The sequence below is a fragment of the Hippocampus guttulatus genome, chromosome 13 (assembly GCF_054856545.1).
Source record: "Hippocampus guttulatus isolate MCC_2025c chromosome 13, RoL_Hgut_1.0, whole genome shotgun sequence".
In the NCBI taxonomy this organism is placed as follows: domain Eukaryota; kingdom Metazoa; phylum Chordata; class Actinopteri; order Syngnathiformes; family Syngnathidae; genus Hippocampus; species Hippocampus guttulatus.
In genome coordinates, this window is record NC_141273.1 from 16,151,353 (window position 1) to 16,173,324 (window position 21,972).

Sequence of the window (21,972 nt, forward strand, 5' to 3'; positions counted from 1 at the left end):
GCGCAGTTTTCCAGGGAGAAAAATTGTGATCGACATGAAAAAAAAAGGAAAATTGGTCATCACTGTCAGTTTAATACAACCCTCCATCTCTGATGTGATCGTTTAAAAAAATCAATCCACTAAAGTTACCCATAATTGATTGTAATTTATTCATCATCAAAAAACTAAAGTGCTTCAACATGCTTCAGTGTTGCCTCAAATTTCAGCTTTCCAGTGTTGGCATCCATTTTATCTTGTGTTAGATTCTTTTGTTAGCTTGCAAAGCTACCTCCAAAATTAGATGTAAAAAGAAAATGCGATCACGTAATAGAAGTTTCCCGCTTACAATTGATGAAGGCCGTATGTTGTGACATTTAGTGTTGCCTTGGCCGAAGCTGACGCGTAAATAACATTTTTACTCGCAACCATTTTTTTTTGCAATCGCCCAAGTGACAGCTTGTATCCTGAAAAAACTCGGAGGTTGTGGCATGCGTAGATCAAGATACCACTGTTACATTTGCATGTATTAGCATTAGCTCGTGCCCTGCTTGCCATCATGCGATTGGACGCAGTGCAGCAGTTCCATTTTCCACCTGCGGGGGGAGTCCTTGCGACCGATTCGCTTATGAGCACATTTTTGGGCACAGCGTCTGTTGACTGCATATGTTAATGGCTCGTTTTCTGGCGGTGTGACTTGAGCAGTCAATCCCGGATGGAGGCTGTGGGTTCCCGAAGTCCAGAGTGTGAGTCTAGCCCACCAGGAAGGTCCCAAAGTAGGTGGCCCTGCCATCCGCCTCCACGGCGCTGGCGTTGCTGACGGTGACGAAGAGGCGGTCGTCGGGCTGCAAGAAGGCCGTGCCAGCCTGGTTGAGGGAGAACATTCCGGGCTCTCGGCCCCGCGGCCAGCAGGCGCTCCGCGAAGACTTCATGAGCAGGATGGGAACCGTGTAAGAGCTCATCTACGAAAACAACACTTTCTTGTTTTATCGCTATTTTCTAACTTTATTTCCCCCAAAACAAAAAAATTAAAAAAGATTCATCATCAAATGACATGTTGACTTTCTAAACAATTTGCGGGGGGGGGGAAAGGCGACATGGATCATGGTTCTGACCTTTTTATAAATATACTGGACGAGCTGCTCCTGATCGTGCTCGGGGTCGTGATCGGAGTCGTCCTCCTGGTCCCTGCTCCAAGTGGAGGAGAGCCTAAAGTACGTCTGCGCGTAGATGTAGTAGAGGCCGGCCCGAGGCACCAGCAGCTCTCCTCCTCTCAGCTCCACGTTGCGCAAGAAGGACTCCCCTTGGCTTCCTTCCCAGGCCGTGACGCGCTCGCCCAGGTAACCTCTGCGCCTCGTCGCGCCATCTGCACGGTGAGGACGTTTGAAAGCTAAAACTTTATTACTCGTTTCAAGAAAACAAGAAACTGTTTGTATCATAAATCTGATATTCTTGATTGGTTTTATATATAGTATAAATAAAATTGTTCCGCAAGGCACCTTGAAAAAAAGATCGCATATTAAATCACAACCGCACACTCGGGAACACTTTCAACGGATGAGAACTTTGCCAACCTTGCGGTGGTGAGGAAGACGAAGAAGTGGCAGCCACGTGGCCCGCCACGTCGGGACGGAAACGGAGGACGCTTGTCAGTTTATCTGGCAACCCAAACAGTCGCACTATTTTACTGAGGTGGAAACAAAGAAGAATGTTTGGAAACACCTGAGTCGTGCTTACTTGTCACGCTGGAATTGATCTTCTTCTCTAATCTCGCAGCCATTGCCTGGAAGGAACACCACAATCGATCTAAGAACGAAAGGCTAAAAATCCTTTAAAAAAAATCTCCAAAGTAAAATGATCTCCAATCGGAAACAGGTGTGGCAGGTAGATGGGCGCCATGGCCACCTGGGGTCAGTATCATACACCTTCGGATTTTCTCTCTAATAACTGCGCGAACCCTGTTTGTGACCGCTAACTTCAAAGTGGCCAAAACTTTATAAATTTCGGCTTCTCAACAGTAAAAATTCATCGACTCTTGTAATTCTCCATGAAAACAGGCTCGCGGAATGAAAATGAAACATTTGCAAACATCTGCTTTTCATGTGGAAAACAATGATCAACATTTTCCGACGTTTTAGAGATCAAACCAGTGACAGTGTTGATTTATGTTAGTGCATCTTTTGTATTGTCAATCTGTTTTGCAGTCAAGAAATGGAACTCAAAATATATATTTTTAAATCTGATTCACCAAATTAACGAACAAAATAATAAACAGATGAATCGGTTATTAGTTAATTGTGACTTGCCACCCTGATTGGCTGGGAAAATCTCAAACATCCATTGCCAAAATGGAACAGGAATCCATTTTGGGGCTTAAAAGTGAGGGGAAAAAAATACCCCGTCACCATCAGTTCCACCAATTGACATGAAACTGAGTGTACTGTTTGTTTATCATCAGGATGTACCCCCAAAAAATGTCGAAATGACTTATCGCCACAATTTAACAGGAACTTGACTAATGAACAGGGAATCGTTCCTTCGTGGTTCGTACCCCCCAGCCCCAATGAAGAATTCTTTTGAAACCTTCTCAATGTGGTTGTGGAGTTGTTGCACGACTTGCCAGCAGGGGTCACTCTTCATCTGGTTGGACGGGAAATCGAGATTGGCGTCGGTCAAGCACGCTGTGCTCCCTCCTGAGAAACTGCCCTGCATCTGTCGACATGAATGTAAACCTTCATCATCAAATCTCAGCGGTCGTTCAGCTCATCTCAAAAGGTGAAAACCACAAAGGAAACTTTCTCTGTTTAATGCTTAATTGATTGATTGATCTGTCTGTCTGTCTGTCCGTCCGTCCGTCCATCTATCTATCTATCTATCTATCTATCTATCTGTCCATTTAATTATTTAAGCTTGTTCATGGAGAAAGACGCCATGCGGTCGTCTGCATAGTCAGTTAAGTAGGTTTTAGCCAAGGGTCATTTGAGCTGAATTGGTTTCGGGGTAAAAGTGAAAATTGTGCGCGGGGTTCCCGAGCGGCTTCTTCTTTCCCAACATTCCAGATTCCAGACAGCAATTAAACCTTCTGACATTTTTGCACATGACCCGACCACTATTTGACCATTTCACAGACGTACAAACAACCACAAGACAAAGAAACCTTTGTGATAGTTGATGGACTTGATTGTAACAGACACCTGAGCCTTCCCGACATAAATTGATGTTATAGACGATTGGAAAATTAAGTAAAAATGTTCCACAACAAATTCCCAACACATCGACTTTTACGACTACTGCAAGTCACTCTGACTGTAAGCTGCAGTCATATTCATCTTTTTTTTGCAGAAGATAAAGAATATATGCCTCCGCGTATTGCTATCGTGTCTGTCTACATGTGTTGATGCACCATTTAGTGTATATGTGTGTGTGTGCGTATATATATCTATATATCTGTATATATATGTTATGTGTTGTGTTTATTATTTTACTTTATGTTAACTGTTTTGTTAAGCGCTTTGTTACAGCTGCCGCTGTTGTGAAAGCGCTATATAAATCAGCATGCATTGCATATATATCTCCTTGGGCCCACACGGGTTTTCTCCGGGTACTCCGGTTTCCTCCCACATTCCGAAAACATGCATGGCAGGCTGATTGAACATTTTAAATTGTCCCTAGGTGTGAGTGTGAGCGCAGATGGTTGTTTGTCTCTGCGTGTCCTGCGATTGGCTGGCAACCGGTTCAGGGTGTCCCCCACCTCGTCCCCGAAGACACCTGGGATAGACTCCAGCACGCCCCACTACCTTTTTGAGGATAAAGCGGTTCAGAAAATGGATGGATGACCGTAGATAATAGTAGATAATGAGAAACTTTGCAGCGGTGCGCAACGCCACGCAAAACAGCCAGCCCTATTTCCTCCTACTGTGGGCTTCAACGCGGCAAGTCTTTGCCAGCTGTCTGCTTTGTATGAAATGCTCACATTCCTGCTGGATGAGGTGCAAACTTTGACAGCGCTTTTAATTTGTTCCACACCGAGCAAACCCTTTAATGGTCCTACCAAGTGACTGAGTGTTCCGCAAGAGAAAAGTTGCCCTTACCGTGTGCAGGACCCTGTTGAAGAAGACCACGCTGAGCACCAGGGTGAGGGTCTGCACCACCACGGCGGCCAGCGCCAGCAGCCAGAAGCACTGCGGGGAACCCCAGGAAGCGCTCATGTCGATGTCTCACCACCAAGCGCCAAAGAGGAAAATGAGGAGGAGGGGAAAAGAGAGAAGAGCATAGACAAGGCGGAGGAGGAAGGGGAGTGTTGGGGGCTTGCCTGCCCTATTGTGAGTCAGGCCCACTTCATTGCCCTTTCTAAAAAGTGCACAAAAGCAAATCGTTCACACGTTGATCCTTTGAAAATGACACACTTTGTAATACACACACACACACCGGTTCTGAATTGAGTTATGGATCGTGAAGGGGGAAAAAAACCCTGTAAGTGGTCGTCTCCCAACCGTTGTGACCATGTCAAAGTGTCCTTTGGCAAGATACTGAACCCCCAGTCACTGACCGATGCCGGTTTTGCTGACGAATGATGAGGAAAAAAAATAAAAAATGGACTAAGCGATTGACCGAAGCGGGTTTTCATCCGTCGGTGTAATTGTCACTAACCTCTCAGTCCGAAAGTGGCAGACACCCGTTTCGCTGACGACTGACAGAAACACGTGCTTTTGTCTCACCCGTGTTTGTTGACAGGTCGTGAATACGGCGGCCTCGCTCCGGTGGACTCCATTGACACGATATGGAAATGCGTTGTGCTTCCTGTACAGTAGGTGGCAGTATGCACCAAAGAGCTGTTAACCACCAAGACATCAAGAGAAGAAGAAGAAAATGTTGGCCATTGCAGTATTATAATTCAATGTGAATTGTCAGTATATTTTCCAGAAATACTAAAAATAGCATGTCAATTAAAAAATGCACCTCTACTTGCTAACAAATACGATGCGATACAAGAAAAAAGTAATTAAATCATTTTTACTTAGAGCTTTTTCTTTACATTTGAAGTTCATCATCTTAATTGTCACTGTACGGTATTTACAACATACTAAAAATGACATTTTACTTTTGTCAGGCAACTAAATAAAATGATGCACTGTACAATAGTTGCAAAAATAGACATGAACAAGAATAGCAAAGTCGGGGAAAAAATTTAAATGCATAGGGTTGTTTTTGCTTGACTTGACTTAATTGATCATTTTAAACATTTTTTTTCACTGAGAAAGTATTTGTGAAAATATCCCCCAAAATGTACAAGTATTTATTTTTAGCCAGATCATGTGTTTTAAATTCAAAATTTTATGAAACATTTTCAAATAATTCACTTTCTTCTTTGCAAACATACTTCTCACCCCCACATTTGTAGTTTATTTGACCACTCAAGTAAATAAATAAATCCAAATAAATCATGAAAAAAAATAGAGTACTAATAAAATCTTATGCATTGTCAGTATGAGATTTTACGAACATTTTTTATGTTAAAAAAAATGTTAGCTGCAGACCTATAAAATGGTGTCACTTTTTTTTTTTACTGATCAGCAGAAGCTCAAACAATTAAAATGTCATTTTTTTTCCAGTGGAGTGACATTGTGAGTCTGTTATGTAATTATTGTCACGGTTTCCATACCAAACCCGAGGTGCTTCCAGTCCAGCGAGGGCAGTACATCAACAACCTTCATCATCATCATCATCATCATGAAAAACGGGCTTCCTCTTATTGTTGCAGCGATCTCCGACTTCTTGCCAAACGACCCTCTCCATTGTTTGGTGAGTCATCGTACGAGCCGACACAGACGATGCATACGAAAGGTTTGCATACCGCTGTTCAAATGTTTTGGTGTGTGAACAAATGAGAGCAAGAACAGCACGTTTCAAAACTTCTTCCACCATGATGTGACAGATATGTAAGCTGGACAACCCAATGGAAAAACGAATGACAGATTCAACTTAAATGATGTGTTAGCACAAGTGTGCACACCCTCATAACTGGGGTTGTGGCTGTCTTCAGAATGAACCAATTACATTGAAACTCGCGTTAAGTGTTAGTGAGTACACACCTGCCACCATTTTAAAGTTCAGCTGTTCTAGTATCCAAGTTGTTCATGTTTACTTCCGTCTTTGCAGAGTTCTTTTCCCTCATTTGCATCGATAATATTATCGGTCATATTAATGGTGGGGAAAGTTTTGAAATGATCTCGCTTGGTGTTCTCCTTTTTTCAATATCACAGAAGCATTTGAACAGGGGTGTGTAGACTTTTCATATCCGCTGTACGTGAAATTAGAGCCAGACGTAAGGGCCTCAACGTGACTGAGTGAGTCACTTCCGAGGTCTGTCGGGTGGGAAGGAGGTGATAAGCAAGTAACGTTTCCCCTCGGGCAGGGAAGTCGACACCCTGAGAGAGCCCCACAAACACACGCACACACATTTGTGGGAGCGAGTCAGGACGTGTCTTGCATCGTCGAAAACATCACAAAGAATGAAGAATATGAACCCCTTAAGAGAAGTGGCTAACATTCCGGATTCCTAATGATACGTGGCACCTGTGGGATGAGCAGTTTGTCAGTCAGCAGTGACGCAATTGACTGCAGTCAAGTCGGCGCCAAATTAAAGTCTTGTCACGTTCGTTTAATTCAACCATTTTTCTCGAAAAGAGTTTCATTGAATGTATTATTATTTGATCATTTTAATTAATTTAACTTATGAAACAATTATTTGATTAACTCGTGAATGACTCCCCAAAATGTTATTGAAGCACATTTACAAAAATGCGCATTTTACATCTGTCACACTTTGATATTTGGATACATAATTAAAAAAAAAGGCACACCAATTTTAATATTTATTGTTAGTAGGAGCAAATTTTTCATTTTTTATTGACATCCTGCTTTGCCAATTTTTCAGCAATGCAGGTGATTGTCCCTTTCAACCAATCGGTCGCTCCTCGCTACATTCTGACATCTTCTGGCTCACGCCCAAGAAGTCATCATCTTCACAAATCGGAGGGAAAGATTGGAAGAAGATTCCTTCTGTTGCCTCCCCTCCTCCTCGAGGCTCATTCTCTTCCCTGGGAAAGTCGTGGAACCTCCACTCTTTGCTTTGTCTGTAAGAATATTTCTTTCCCATTCACCCAGAAGGGCGTCCTTCAAATTTGAACAGTCATTTTTAAAAATGAAAAATATGAAGTACATAGCAAGTTTGACGTTTGCCAGTGTTGGGGAACTTAAACGATGGCGGTGGTCACAATTCTTCATCAGCATAAATTGAGGGCTACATAGGACCGCCCACTTCCTTAGACAAAAATGTCATTTTAAATGGGGACAAAATGCGGGTATATATATCCGTTAAAACAAAAACAAAAACAATGTACAGACCAGTACCGTCATGTATTTTAATGCTCAAAATGTATATACACAAGATGATCTCCACAACTACAAATGCTTTGAAAGAAACAAAACAACCACGTCTAGTACTGAATAATATGATTCACGTTTCCATTTATTTAATCGGGAAAGCCGTTAAAACACAAATTTCTGTAACTTTACAAGTTGTAGAGGAAACACTTTACATCGCAGGTTCCCGGTTCGTCGTCTCGTTGACTGGCCCAAAGTCAACTTTGAGGGGTGTCGGGGGAAAATGGGGGGGAGGGGGAGATTTGTCAGTGTGCGTGCGTGTTATTAATATAACAAAAAATTGTGTTTTTGTATAATGCTATCTAAGAATCCTTTCGGTTTTACGTTCACCCCAAAAAAAAACAGTATTAAAAATAAAATAAAAAAGTAGGTCACCTTTAACCTGCATCACAGGAAGTTGTTAGCGGCCAGCAGTCAGCTAGCGATCAGAGCTGTTGAGATGGATCACTATTTATTTATTTTTGTTCGTTTATTCTCATTCCAAGTGTGTTTGATCAGCAATGCACCGATGGCATTGTCAAAGAAAGGGAATTCGGAGCACCAGAAGGAGCATTTTCAAACCGCAGACGTGCATACGTTCTAGTTTGGGCACCTTAGACGCCCCAAAAGTGCGTCCCCACCTCCCCGGTGTCAAGTCTCCCACTAAGGTAGGCAGTGATTTCCTTTCTCCAAACTCGGTTTTGTCTTGCATCTCGTTTATTTTTTTCCGTGAGCGTGTGCGTGCAGGTGCGGTATATCGACGTCGATGGCGCGAGTGTAGCTGCTGAACAGGAGATCTTCGGTCAACTTTTGAGTGACAGCCATTGCTCTGTCTCGCTGTCAATCCATCCGTCCGACTGCTCCCCGACTCGACTTTTATTTGGATTCGCGTGAAGTCCCTACAAGTTGTCGCGTAGCCACTGGACGTAGGCCGCGAAGGCCCTCACCCCGACGTCAAACTTGAAGGGCCACGCGGTGAGGCTGAAGCAGGCGTGGAATCCGTCCGGGTAGTGCTCGGCCGTGACCGCCACACCGGCGTCACTCAAGCGGCGCGCGTACATCAAGCCGTCGTCTCTCAGCACGTCGTACTCGCAGGTCATGACGTAAGCCCGGGGGCACTTGGCCAGAACCTCGGGTTCGGCCAGGAGGGGCGCCGCGCGCACGTCCAGCAGACCGGGAATCTCATCCGGGATTCCTGTGCGGGTTCACAAGTCAAAAATTGCAATGTCAGTATACGTTGGAATTTAAGTGACACATCTTGACTGTATCACGTCTTTGTTTCTTGACGAGGAGCTTAGCCCGGGTTGTTAGCGGAAGTTTGCAAAAGTCACAAGATGTTTTTTTTTTGCTCTGCTGACACAAAATCGTCTATAAGCCATTTCACTTTCAGGCAAATGCTGATGAGGAATGTAAGACGTATGTCCGAATCATCATATGAATTGATGAGTTATTTAAAACTAATTAAAGTGTTTTGGGCGCATAGTTTGGTATATTTACAGTTAAAACTGGTGATTCTCATAGTGGTACTTGGGCTCCCTCTTGTGGTAGGCGCGCATATATATATATATATATATATATGTGTGTATATATATATATATATACTGTATATGTCAAAATTCAAGTACAACTTTATTGTCAAATGTGCCATACATACAGCACAGATGGAATTTCTTCCCTCTCACAACATACAAGATTATATATATATATATACACACACACACACAATATATGTGTGTGTGCGTGTTTTTCTGGAGAGTTAAATCAAGGTCCTGTATTTCTGTATCATGCTGCCCCCCCCCCCCAAGTGGCCAAGGCGCGCAAATTAGAAGGAGCAGCTGAATTGATGATCTGCGTCTCAAAGCACCATTGTATGTGTATTGAGATTTGAATGTATATAGGTTTGCATACTTTGCATTTTGCGGTGCTCCTCGTCACGTAATGGCAAGTAGTCCTTGCAGTACTTCGGTTGAAGGAGGGCGGTCCAGTCCGCGCGAGCCTTCGGCTCCGGCGCGACGTCGGAGCTGTGTCGGTTGGCGAGGAAGTGCGGTTTAAGGGAGAGGTCAGCGCCCAGGTACTGCAGCCAAAACTGGACCATGACCGGACGGTTGAGGACGACCATGTCCCGGTTCTGCTGATAGGAGGGCGTGTTGAAATCTAGAGCTTGAAGGGCCGGGTAGATCAAAGCCTGCACGCTGAATTTCACCCTCATGCTGTCATCCATGGCAATCTGAAAAAAAAAAATCAAAATGCTCTTTCCAGCGTGTCCTTGGTCTCCTCCCGGTGGAAAGTCCCTGGAACACCTCACCAGGGAGGCCACCAGGGGGCATTTTAATCAGATGCCCGAGCCACCTCATCTGGTTCCTCCTAATGCGGAGGAGCTATCATGTCAAACAAAAATGTCCTCCTGATCTTGTGAAATTCAGCCACTGTTTGAATTTCAAAGCCTCGGTGGAGGTCGTCGCCGTCAGTGCGCCTACTTGTTGAGCCAGCGCCGCCGCCAAGTTCCCCCCGGCGCTGTCCCCCGACACGGCCACGCGTTGCGGGTCCACGGCGTGCTCGGCCAGCACCTCCGAGGACAGGAAGTGCTTGGCGGCTGCGAGGCAGTCCAGGAATGGCGTCGGGAAGCAGCTCTCGGGATACAGACGATAACTTGGCAGGGGGTAAGAAGATGCAAAGTTTAAAAAAAGTAGAAAAAAAAGGCTGCAGGCGGGGTGTTGAAAGACTTACTCAACAGAAACCACCACCATGTCAAGATCTTGGGACATTTTGCGGCAGCCTTGATCGTACGCGCCGTCCTCTGGGGAACAACACGAAAACCGACATTTTGTTCATCAATTCCATAATGCAATTGCATCAAATACTAGAAGTCAATTTTTAAAGTTTTCTTCAAAAAATGCAAAACAAAATGGACTGAAAACAAACAAACATTTTGACATTTTCCTCCCATTTAAACATGCTATTTCTGGCTATTTCCTTTTTGTTCCATAACTTGATCTCTGTTAAATATGAAAGAAATTGAAAAACAACGAAAACAAAATTAATGCCGTTTTTTTCCCCTTCACTTTAAAAAAAAAAACATTCAAAGTCACAAAAAAAGTCAACATTTTAATGCAGTTCCGTGCCGCAAAAAGTCAATACAATTTCAATACATGATAAATCAAATGTTTCATTCAATATAAAAATCCTATTTCTGTCAACAAAAATAGTACAAAGATTTCAACACCCCCCCAAACTCCACAAATCATTTTCTCTGTAAAATCAAGAAAGTGCCCAGAAAGTACGAGGCGGACTCACTGGCACTGCCGTAGGCCCAGCCTCCTCCATGGATGTAGAGCAGCCCCCTCCTGAGGCGGCCCGCAGCTGACGTCAGGGGCCGGTAAACGCGAACGGGGACGCCGCCGAAAGCCGCGTCGCTGACCGCCAAGTTGCCTGCGCCGGGCTTGCCCGTCAACTTCCCCGCGATGCCCTCCAGACCCTTGGAACTCTCTCGCGCGGCCTTGACGTGGTGCCCCAAGCCCAGTCGCTCCATCGCATGCGCCTGAGGGGGCAGCAAAGAGAAAAAACAACCCCCAAATGATCTCACCGGATCTTGCCGGTGAGCGCGCGCCATCCAGCTGTCTCGTTTTTAGCCTCGCTCAGTGGGTTACTGCTCATCATCTCGCCGGCGAGTGTATGCGCAACAGCAGGCTGAAGCTTGTCGGTAAGCGCGTGTCTTAACACTGGGGTGGATTTCTCAGACGAGTGCGGGTGATCCGGCTGGTTCGGCCGTCTCTTTGTTCCACTCGTCATCTTGCTGGCAAGTGTGCGCGCAACAGCGAGCGCAGGCATGGTGGCAAGTGTGCCCATTTGGCCGTTTACGCTTCGTGTCACTCGGCGAGCTCAGCCACTCAGCAGTCAGGGTTTCCGTGACAACAGGCTGGATCTCACCGGTAAGGGTGAGCATTCAAAGTTTGGTCATTTACTCTTCTGCTTCACTTGGTTGTCTGGCTGTCGTCCGCTCACCAGCAAGTGTATGCCTAACAGCCGTCCGGATCTCTACACCACGTCTCTCCTTTTTCACACCACGGCTTGCCACTCTCGTCATCTCGATGGCAAGTGTGCGCGCCCCACCAACGTTTGGCTATCTCCATTTTGGCCTCATTTAGCAGGCCGGCTTTCCTCTTCTCGCCGGCAAGTGTACGCGTCACCAGCGAGTGTGCGCCTTCCGGACGTAATTTCGCCATGTTGTCTTTCACGTCAGCCTCTTATGATCTCACCGGCAAGTGTATGCCCAAAAGTGGGCTGAAGCTCGCCGGGGAGTGCGTGTGTAACAGTTATACCGGAACACTCCGTTCCGCTCTGCTCAGTGGGCTAGCTCTCTTGGCCACTTGCCAGCAAGTGTATGCGTAGCAGGAGTCTGAGGGCTATTTTGTGCCACCAAATTTTTATTGCAACGACATGTGCACTGCCCGTGGAAGTCTTCATTTCAGCGTGGACCGCCATGCTTCGCCTTGTTGTCTTTTCTGCAGGAAAGGCTTCCTGTGTGCCAGTATTGTAGCCTTTCACCTCCAAAGCATGTGGCGCAATGAGGAGCAAAGGTGAACATGAAGACATTTTCCTCCCTACTGACTTTTTAATGACGCAAACCAGGCGGACTTCTTCTTCTGAGTTTGTTTCTTCACTGTAACATGAAACCTGGCAAACTTCATTTAGTTGTTTGGGCAGATTGGGCGTGTGCCCTCACAGCTTAAACGGCGTTAATCAGAAAATACTTTGCAACTGCAAAAAAAACGTGTTGATCGCAATTGCTTGTCATGGATAAAAGATGAAATGTATATGCAGGACAATAACGGGGAGTCCAACGGTATCGCCATCGTCATTCGAAGCCCCTTGTCGCTCAGCACTCCCAATCACTAAGAAAATCATTTCAAGTAGCGTTTTGGGGATGTGAACCTTTGTTGACAGAAATGTGTGGAAGGCACACACACTTATCAGCGTGCTTGTATTTTCATGTGACCGTTTTATTATTTTTAGTCCAGAAGGATTTTCATCCAAATATTTACTGTAATCGTGACTTTACTGCCGCATTAGTTAGTGATGGACTTACTTGAAGTATTCAAAAATAGGAAGACACAATTTTGAACTCGATTAATGATCAAATTCAGAATAATTTTAATCCCCGAAGCGAAAAAATATATATGTACACATGACCTCACTCACCAGGCCGATTACAAATTTGAGGAGGTCGCCCAGCAGCCGAAGTTTCCACTGCTGCCGAATAGCGGCGGGCAGCGGTTTGCACAAGCAGTAGCGGAGAGGCACAGCCAGGCAGGCGACGATGACTGCCGTCAGCAGCCACATTTCGGCTCAGCTTCGCGGTGTTGCTGCCCCAGTGCAGGTGTGGAAGTGAAGCAAGACCAGGGACCAGCTGATATGGGCAAAAGGAAGGGAGCGTGGCGGCGGTGAATGTGACAGAAAAGGGAGGAGTGGCCAACCAAGTTTCAAGATTTTCGCGGTGAACATAAATAATGACTCAAAAAAAAAACTACAACAACTTGAAAACATGTCCAAATGAAATATAATAACAGCAAAAGGTTAGAAGTAAGCTGTATAGTACTCGTGCATGATTGTATTGTAGCTTGAAGCTCGTTTGACAACTTTCATTCTACTTTTTTTGGATTTTTTTTTTTTTAATACGCTGCTGATCTTTGAAGGACATCCCGGGTGAGGAAACATCCGGGACATTCAGTTATTTAATGAGTTGTAGTAAACTATTGTCGCCACAAGAGGGCGCAACACAACTGTTGATTGACGGATGAGTAGCTACTTCATGTGAATGATTTGTCATCACAAGAAAAACTGCAACTTTGGAGCAGTACTTTTACATATTTTTGAATTTTATCTATTCATTGAAACACGAAATTTGAACATATATACACACACACACACAACCTTTTCAAGGTAAGTTACAATGGTTTTTTTTTTATTTTTTATTTTTAGATTTTTGGTTGTTTTATTGCAGCTTTGGTTCCGTTAATATTTGGTTTTCATTGCAATTTGGGAAACATGATTTACAATACATTTAAGCATATTCACACTCAGTCCATTAGGTACGTCTAATTGTGTTGTGTTATTTTTGTTATTTTGACTTCAAAATGGCGCCGCGAGAGTGGCTGCCTTTCCAGCAGCTCCTATATTTTGTTGTTCTACTTCTTTCCCTTTCGTAACTTTGCTGCTGTGAATTGGGAATTTCTCCATTGCGAGACTAATAAAGGTTTTCTTATCTTAATCAAACAATATAAATGCACAAAGACAATTAAAAACAATCAGTAAACAATGTATATTATTGTGGTTGCAGTTTACAGTATTGTGGAATTGTGCTGCATCCAATGTGCAAGTCTTTGCGTCGTCCGGACTGGCTGATCAAATGTTTTCTTACAACGATGCCAGCAATAATCAGTGGTAATAAAGCGGGTGCCGCTCTTGCGCTCCCTTCCCACGGGTTCACTCCAGTTCTGTGTCCCTCGTGGTTTCCCCATGTGAGAACATAAACAGCGATGACGAGGACCTGACCCCTGCCACGGACGGATTTTCCAAAACAAGCTCCAACGAGACCGCCCGGCCGACCGTGTCAGAATTAACCTTTGGGGCTCCCTCGGAAGGTGCACTTGAAAAGTTAGATACGGAAGGCTGTAATAAAGTCGGCTAAAAAAGGAATCCAAAGTGAGGGCGGTTGGACTTTGCCTTTTGGCCGCGTAGCGATGTCAAACAGACGCCACTCTGGGTGCTAAGTTATATTTCATGACCTCCCTTTGGCCTACAGCAGCAGAACTTAAACTCCACTCATGACCTGTCTTTTGCAAGCCAAAAAAAAAAAACATCCTGCATATTCAGTGATTTCAGCCTTGGTCTCCTTCATGTTTATATTTGAATTTTATTCAAGTCTTCCCACAGAACATGAAGAAAATGCAGAGAGTAAAACTCGCCGCTTTATTCTTTGGTCGAAAGTGACATATGACAAATGAAAAGACATCTGCTTCCAATCGGGGCGCATGTGGGCCCAATCCAAAAACAGTTCATCAATTTTGTATCGATTGGATTTAAAAAAAATAAAATACAACTCAAAACGTTCCACGGGGTGTGAGTCATGAATGTGATCTCATTTAAAAAGAAAAACAAAAAAATAGTTATAAATGTGAAAAACAATTTGGCCTGTCCCAGCATGACGTGCAATTAGCCCCCTGCCCAATTTTATTTATTTATTTTTAAAAGGCATTTAAAGAAAATCTGCTTCCTTGTGGATTTCGAGTGGCATAGATCCGATTCAGCTGCTGGCAGAACACATGAAACAACCGACCTGCGAAAACCCACACAAGCATGCGAAGAACATACTGCTGTCACTCGAACGAGGCAGAGTAAATTCCGCCTCAATGATCCGTTGTATTGAGTTGTGAAGACTTCAGACGCAGCGCTAAGACAAATTCTCACCTAAGTTGTGGGGGGGGGGGGGGGGAGCCAGCCGTCTGGCCCGGGGGGGGGAGGTTCAGAGGTCGTCAGTCGGACAGGGTGCTAGGAGTGCGTGCCTCAGCCCTGACCTTTGACCTGGTGATGCACAGCAAGAGAGGGGGGGGGGGGGTGTGCACAAAAGTCATCACAAGGAAAAAGTTGGAGGTCACGGAGAAGACGCAACATATGACCTCACACTTCAGTGCAGCCCCCCCCCCCCATCTCCACTCCTGTGAGTTTTTCACTTTCCCAAATCGGATCCTGATATTTGGTAAACCCTCCCCACTCCGCATCCGTTTGGCGAGGCGTTCAAGCTGGACGTGGCCTCCCCCGTGGGTCCTCAGCTGCTGCGTAGTCACCACGACACGAGGCAGCTGTTTCAGCGACACTACTGTAAACTAACATGTGGCGGGTTACCTCCGGGGTGCACTCAAGAGTGTTTGGCATTTATCAGCACTTAAGATGGCGGTTTGGGGTTTCGCTGAAGAAATTTGTAGCTGGCGTCGGGGCGGGGGGTGATGTTTGAGCTGTAAAGGGGGAGTCAGGGAAAGAGGGTGTACACTCAAAGGCATCAGCACACAAATGTCGTCGTCATAACAATATATACAATGAAAGCACCAGATGGGTATTACTGGTAAGTTTCGAGGGTGGCTTGGATTCTATTTGTCAGACAAACGTTTGAGACCCGTGTGATGCTGTCGTGTGGTGCTCCACAAGGTTCAATTTTGGGGCCCCTGCTGTTTTGATTATATTTGCTGCCCTTGCGTTCCATCTTGAAAGCAAGCATGGTATTTCTTTCACTGCAACGCGTACGAGTCAGATTAATGTCCCGCTGAGCAAAAAGGACACTTTCTAATTAAGGTCAAATTTGTCCTCTTTCGAGGAAATCAATGCCTGCGGGGAAATGAATTTCTTGAATTGCAATAAAAACAGAAATTGCCCCCCTCAGTAAATGATCCCAAGTTTGCCTTCACCTACTCACCTTATGCGACGTGTGTGCGTGTGTGTGTGTGTGTGCGTGTGTGTGGGTGGGTGGGTGCATGTGTGGCGACCTGCCTGTCTGCTCTGTGCTACATGTGACGTCGTATTCATGGCGTGCGAGGCTTTCAATGGTGGAGCAGTGGTGTCCTCAAGGCAGGCTCATATGTGCTTTGTGTGGCTGAGAGGTGCCGAGCGATGCTCTCTGTTGCATTTTGTCAATGCGTGTGTCAGCACCCTCCATTTCAGCTCATTCTTCTCGTTCCCCTCATCCCTCTGGCACTTCTCCGGCCACCTTCCACCGGTGCCAAATGGCCTGAGCTCTTGAGGAAAAAATAAATAAATAAAAAGCACACTGTGTTTTTCGGGTGCTTGTGTCCTTTTGTCGACTTGCAGTGATAATAGCACTATGGCTTAAAAAAAAAAAAACGTCCATGTCTACCTGCTGAAAAACATACATGACAAATATATTCGGCGGTGCCAGTAAACTAATGATGAATATAAATGTTCCTGGCAGTGAATAAGTTAAATGTAACCAGATGCGAGTCCAAATTAGCTTGCTCAGGGAAAACGAGAGTAGCGTCAGATTACCTAAGTGAAAAAATCCAATATAAAACAGTTGAGTTCTTCACATGACCCAAATTACGAAAAAGAGGCTGAAGCCACTGCAATGGTAAATTGTTCATGCTGGTTCAAATTAGCTGACTAACACACAAGGATATCAGAGGATTAATTTGATACAAAACACCAGATATAAAACATGTGGTTGGATTACTCAGATAAGAAGCTAAACTCAATGAGAGTAAAGTAAAAAGCCTTTTGCTAAATAAACATGCTTGTCAAAACTAACAATACAAAACTAGCACAACTCAATTTAATGCAAAACCTTTTGGGATAACTAAAACTACAAAAAAACAAAACAAAACAAAACAAAAGCATAATACAATTTAATCTAGCCTCCTTTTTGCTACTTTGCATTAGCCAAATTACCAAAATGAAACACGCTTATCATTTGCTGAATTTAAAACATTCTCGATTAGCTTGCGCAGCTAGCACAGTTGCTAACCCAGTAGCCTACTGGCAAATCGTCTGTTTAATTTAATGCCAACTAGGTAATCGAAAACATTAAAAGTATTTTGCAGCTCAAAAAGCCCCAAATTATAGATTAGCCTAAGGCCACTGAAATGTTTACCATTTGCTAAATCAAAACAAAGCGAGCGCAGCGTCTGCTGCCTCACTCAGATATGCGTGAATATTTCCCATTTAGCTTTACGAGCAATTAAGTCCTCTGGTTTAAAAGCGGAGTGGCTGACTGACTGATGACGTCAAGCCATGCGGTTAACCCGAGCTGAGGTTTGCACCACAAACAGCTTGAGAGATGATCTCAGTCGCTGACAGACCGCTCCGTCTCGCATTGAAGATACCGTACGTATATCGGCTACGGGAGATATAAGGGGAGTTTGTTGTGGGAGCCTTTAACTTAAGTCCCTTGATCTCTGAGATGGATCTCATAAAGGGCAGCTCATTGCTGTGTCGCACAGATTTATTGCAGATGGAAACATGACGACTGTCCATGATGTGAGGACGCAATGTAGGGAACGTTGTATCCTCGAGTGTACAATGTGGTACATATACACTATAGGGATACAAGTATTGGGACAGAAGACGGTGTAGGACAATACAAGCAATATACTTGAAAATTAGTATTTTTGTCCTGGTGAAATTGCATTAATTTAATTTAATTTTTTTTAATGGTTTTGGAATATGTTTATTTTCCTACACAGGTTTTGGTGAAGGTTTACGTGATAGGTACCTCTCTCAGAGGTCTCAAATTCCGGTCCTCGAGGGCCGCTATCCTAAATGTTTGAGATGTTTCCTTCCTCCGACACACCTGATTCAAATGATCAGGCTCCAGCTTGCTGCTGAGCTTCCGGATGAGTTTGAATCAGGTGTGTTGGAGGAGGGAAAGATGTAAAACATGCAGGACTCTGGCTCTTGGGAACTGCAGTTTGAGACCTTTTGGACAAAACTGAAGAAATTACGAATCCCCCAAAAGTGAGCCGATTTAACCAGAACTTGCTGGCGGATGTTACGTTTGCAAGTAAAGACACGGGTCGGTTTTGATTTACATTTATTCGAGGTTTTGGAGAAAATTGGTTTTCTTCTACAAGGGGTTTGGTGGAGCTTTAACTTGTATCCGTGACTCAAGTTGGACCAGTGGACGGGCGCCATGTATTTCCACGTTTTGTACGGATACACATACCTGTCAACTTTTCGGAGCGCCAACCTGTATAAACTACCAAGAAAATCAGTATAAAGAGCAAAAAATCCTTATAACATACCAAAGCATTTTATGTCAAAATAACGGCACAGAAAAAAACCCACGAAATTTTCAATGATATTTATCGTTGATCTCCATAATACAATGTCTGGTTAATGTCTAATCATCATTCTACTTAGTGGCATTACTGTGTTCAGAGTTGTATTCCGGAAATGAAAGCATACGAGTAGACGAGCACCGTTCTGGGCAAAAACAAACGGAACTACCTGTCGGGGGGAAAAAAACAAAAAACGGAAATTTTCAGAATCCGTATGATTTGTGCGATACGGCCATATACGTAAGATTCGCCACAAAATCCGTATGAACTATGGCTAAACCGTATGAGTTGACAGGTATGGATACAGTTCAAAGAGTACATCGTAACTGTCTGTGAATGTATCGTAAACTTGAATACAAGACAAGAAACAAGCCCTTGACCTTACAAGCTGACCGGCCTGTCACTCTCCACGAGCACCCGCCCCCGGCGCGCTGCTCTCGGGAACTCCCCCTAAGTTCCCCCGGTTCTCCTCACTCTCACTCGGCTCAGTCGTCCCAAGAGCTGTCACACGCATCAACGCTGGCACTGAAACACGCTTGAAACAAGCCCACGCGTGTTTGCTCGACCACTCTGCTTCGGCTTTTGACGGTTCAGCGAGGCGCTGCCTGCCGCTCTGTTTGCGGGTCTGCGGCGGTCGTGACACGGCCAAGCAGGCGGCGGAAGGAGCGGCTCGCCGGTGGAGGTGAAGGACGAGGCGGGGAGACGAAGAAAGGGAAAAAGGTAAGCGGCGATTGTGTGTTTTGCCTTCCCTTCGCTCTTAAACTTTGCGACGTGCTTTTGTGCATTCCTTTCCTACATGACGTGACGGTGGTTCTGACATCCGGACTGTATTTTAACCCGACTCTGGCTCATGTTTCTGCCCGGGTAGCGAGCTTAGATTTCGGCGTGCGCGCGCTAGCTCCCCCGGACACTGTGCGGTTCTCCTGTCGCGTTCAGGTAACTTTGCACAATCGATCATGTTGTCGGTGTTCGTCGAAGAGAGTCCATCACATTCAAGTGACATGTCTGAATATATTCTCGGGCTAAATATCTTGTGTTGTGTTTGTTAAGTTGTCTCATAAAAGATGTGTTTGGATGCAAGTCATAGAAAACCCCACTCTTTTTCATGACACTTAAACGCCACACGGTTGTGATACTGTTTGAAACTGCAAATGTCCTCTACACTTGTGTTTCCTTCAAAAATTGTTTTTTAAATGATGTGTGTGTGTGTGTGCGCGTGCGGTGTTTGGTGTGTGTGTATGGCGATTTCTTGTCAGATCCCGTGAGGTGGGGGTCAGTCACTAGGTCTCCTCTCTGGAATTCTCCTAGAATAGATCACACACACACGAAATGACTGACATCTTCAGTCAGAGCGTGTGTCGGAAGTAAAACAAAACCGGCCTTTGGTGAATATCCTTCCTGGCGTTTTCATAGATTTGTCTGTCGAGATGATGGGAACCTCACATTTTGTGTGTGCAGTAACTCGAGCCAGGCAACATTGCAACTGTGTGAAGGCCACAAAGACCACTCAGGCTGTGTTGTGTTGGGAAGTGTGGGGTGTGTGTGGAAGTGTGTTTGGTCCAGCCTCCTCTTGGGAAGGGGGGGGGGGGTGTCACACATTTCACTTGAAACACTTTTAACACATAAAAGATCAAAGTATCAGTAAAGTGCTGCCGTGATGCATTTAAGGCTCATTAGTGGTGGGGAACAAGATGTAAACAAGCCTGTGGATTTGTGTACAGAGTCGCTGTCAACTTTTCCGCCAATCCGCTGGGGGTGAATGCGTACAACCCACACAGAGAGAGAGATATCTCCCTTTTACACAGAACCCAGCAATGTGGGATGTTGCTGCCACGATCGGAAAAAAAACCCCAACTCGGTACAGCGCGAGAAAATTTGAAAACATTTGAGCTTGAAGTCTCACAAATTCTCAGAAGAAATGTTTGCATGTGTGTCACTGTAAATGCCCATCCATCCATCCATTTTCCGATCCGCTTATCCTCACAAGGGTCGCGAGGGGTTCTGGAGCCTGTCCCAGCTGTCTTTGGGCACTATGCGGGGGGACACCTCGAACCGGTTGCCAGCCAATCGCACAGCACACAGAGACGAAGAGCCATCCACGCTCACCCTCACAATTTAGAGTGTTCAATCAGCCTGCCATGCATGTTTTTTTGGGCGGGGAGGTGTGGCAAGAAACCAGAATACCCAGAGAAAAGCCACGCAGGCTCAGGAAGAACATACAAACTCCACACAGGGAGGTCAGAGCGGGAATTGAACCCGGTACCTCTGCACTGTGAGGTCAACGTGCTTACCACTGGACCGCCGGCCCGCCCGACTTTAAATGTAATGAAAAAGATCAAGTTAGAGAGAGAGAGAGACAAACACATCACTGTTATTGACATGATTATGGTTTTACGCTTTTAATATGCGCGACGTGGAGGAGGTTGTGTAAATTAGGGTGGCTCGTCTGATCCATCTGTAGGCGGACCGGCGGCAGATTTTGGCCTTGCTTTGCCGATGCCCCCTTTCGAATCAGCTGATTAAGGCACTGATAACTACAACGATTATCAATATCTTGCCGTGCGAATGAACCGTCATCCTGTGCGTTTATTTACATGATGACATAACGGCTAACTTGTTGCGACTAATTTTGCGGCTCGCAGTTGTTATGCAACGCGGCCCATAATGGGAGAAATAATCGAGGCGGGGCGCTGTTTGAACTCGAATAGACGGCGCACCCTTACGATTAAACCGGGACCCCTCCCTTTTGTATTCTGAAACACATCCACATGGATGCTGAAATGAATGTGCATCGGCTATGTAAAAATAACAATTTATTCCTTTAAGCCTCTGGGGTTTTTTCTTTTTTTTTCTTCTTGTGTGTGTGTGTTTTGTAAACACAACGTGAATAGCGGCACTTTGTGCGTCCTCCTTGACTCCTCCTGTGAATTATGGAGCTCTCAGCAAGCTGTTAAATGGGTAACGCGCGCACACACACACACACACACACACACACACACACACACACACACACACAGATTGCATGTCTTGAGAGCGAATCTGTTGAGTTACTCATCAGTGTGTACCACAGGTCTACAATTGTGTCTAGCATCTTTATGCCACTTTCAGGGACGTAGTCATTCACATTTCCCAGCAGTGTGTGTGTGTGTGTGTCCATGTGCGTGTGGGTGGTCGTGTCATATTCCGTCTCTTGCTGCTGGCTGCTAAAAATGAAGATGTGAACAGGAAAGCCAGTGTCAAAGAGCGAAGCCTGTGTGTGTGTGTGTGTGTGTGTTGTTCTTTTCCAGGGCAGCGTTGCGCTTCTCTGGTGTAAAATTGGAGTGATAAACATACCCAGTGGAACACTCCAATTAGTTCCTGTTTTCACAGTTTTCCTCATCAGGGATCATGGAAATAATCCTTGTCGGAGTCTCATATCAGTTTCTGCTCTAGTTTAAAAAAGGAAAATTAAAAAAAAAAAAAAAAAAAAAATGGAAAAGCTGCAACCTATCCCAGCTGACACCCTGGACTGGTCAAGAGCCAATCACAGGGCACATAGAGAGAGAGACAAGTATTCGGCTCACGTTCATACGACACACCCGCCTCTTAAAGGCACATTTGCTACAACACCTCCAGTATTTTATAAACACTTGTGTTTGAAAAGTGCATTTTTGATAGATTTCAAACTTTTTTTGTTGTTGTACGAGGAGCACAGTGGTAAATCGCAAAAGGTAAATATTCACATTTCCGC

The 21,972-nt window shown here is 44.9% G+C and overlaps 3 protein-coding genes across 5 annotated transcripts in view; 1 reads left to right on the forward strand and 2 right to left on the reverse strand.

Annotated features, from left to right (window-relative positions):
• Nucleotides 1-52: 52 nt before the first annotated feature.
• Nucleotides 53-4,192, reverse strand: LOC147196689 (tumor necrosis factor ligand superfamily member 10-like). The gene is made up of 6 exons (XM_086127838.1): nucleotides 4,068-4,192; nucleotides 2,560-2,688; nucleotides 1,714-1,759; nucleotides 1,551-1,634; nucleotides 1,092-1,342; nucleotides 53-938 (listed from the first exon to the last, which is right to left on the reverse strand). Exons 1-6 carry the CDS (start codon nucleotides 4,182-4,184, stop codon nucleotides 729-731), a joined length of 837 nt encoding a protein of 278 aa, XP_085983964.1. The 5' UTR covers nucleotides 4,185-4,192; the 3' UTR covers nucleotides 53-728.
• A 3,194-nt stretch (nucleotides 4,193-7,386) lies between these two features.
• On the reverse strand, nucleotides 7,387-12,832 carry LOC147196690 (neutral cholesterol ester hydrolase 1-like). 2 transcript variants are annotated; one of them, XM_086127982.1, is made up of 7 exons: nucleotides 12,601-12,832; nucleotides 10,696-10,939; nucleotides 10,129-10,198; nucleotides 9,879-10,050; nucleotides 9,605-9,628; nucleotides 9,310-9,529; nucleotides 7,387-8,596 (listed from the first exon to the last, which is right to left on the reverse strand). In XM_086127982.1, exons 1-7 carry the CDS (start codon nucleotides 12,739-12,741, stop codon nucleotides 8,301-8,303), a joined length of 1,167 nt encoding a protein of 388 aa, XP_085984108.1. In that variant the 5' UTR covers nucleotides 12,742-12,832; the 3' UTR covers nucleotides 7,387-8,300. The 2 variants fall into 2 exon arrangements, with proteins under 2 accessions (XP_085984108.1, XP_085984107.1); XM_086127981.1 differs by having other exon boundaries at nucleotides 9,310-9,628; nucleotides 12,601-12,829.
• A 5,914-nt stretch (nucleotides 12,833-18,746) lies between these two features.
• Nucleotides 18,747-21,972, forward strand: part of LOC147196691 (serine/threonine-protein phosphatase 2A regulatory subunit B'' subunit alpha-like) — a 43,385-nt gene continuing 40,159 nt past the window's right edge. For both annotated transcript variants that reach the window (XM_086127893.1, XM_086127894.1), the window contains exon 1: nucleotides 18,747-18,962. The gene's annotated coding sequence lies outside the window, so the exon portion shown is untranslated. The remainder of the gene's footprint in view (nucleotides 18,963-21,972) is intronic.

Bases quoted from the DNA above. Each gene is read 5' to 3' on its own strand.
- LOC147196690 (XM_086127981.1), bottom strand. From the start codon at position 12,741: ATGTGGCTGCTGACGGCAGTCATCGTCGCCTGCCTGGCTGTGCCTCTC. The intron at 10,940-12,600 runs GTGAGTGAGGTC...CTGCCCCCTCAG, and splicing joins TCAAATTTGTAATCGGCCTG to GCGCATGCGATGGAGCGACT. The intron at 9,629-9,878 runs GTAGGCGCACTG...TTTTTTTTTCAG, and splicing joins CGGCGGCGCTGGCTCAACAA to ATTGCCATGGATGACAGCAT.
- LOC147196689 (XM_086127838.1), bottom strand. From the start codon at position 4,184: ATGAGCGCTTCCTGGGGTTCCCCGCAGTGCTTCTGGCTGCTGGCGCTG. The intron at 1,760-2,559 runs GTTTCAAAAGAA...TGTTCCTTCCAG, and splicing joins TCCACAACCACATTGAGAAG to GCAATGGCTGCGAGATTAGA. The intron at 1,343-1,550 runs GTTGGCAAAGTT...CTCACCGTGCAG, and splicing joins GTCTTCCTCACCACCGCAAG to ATGGCGCGACGAGGCGCAGA.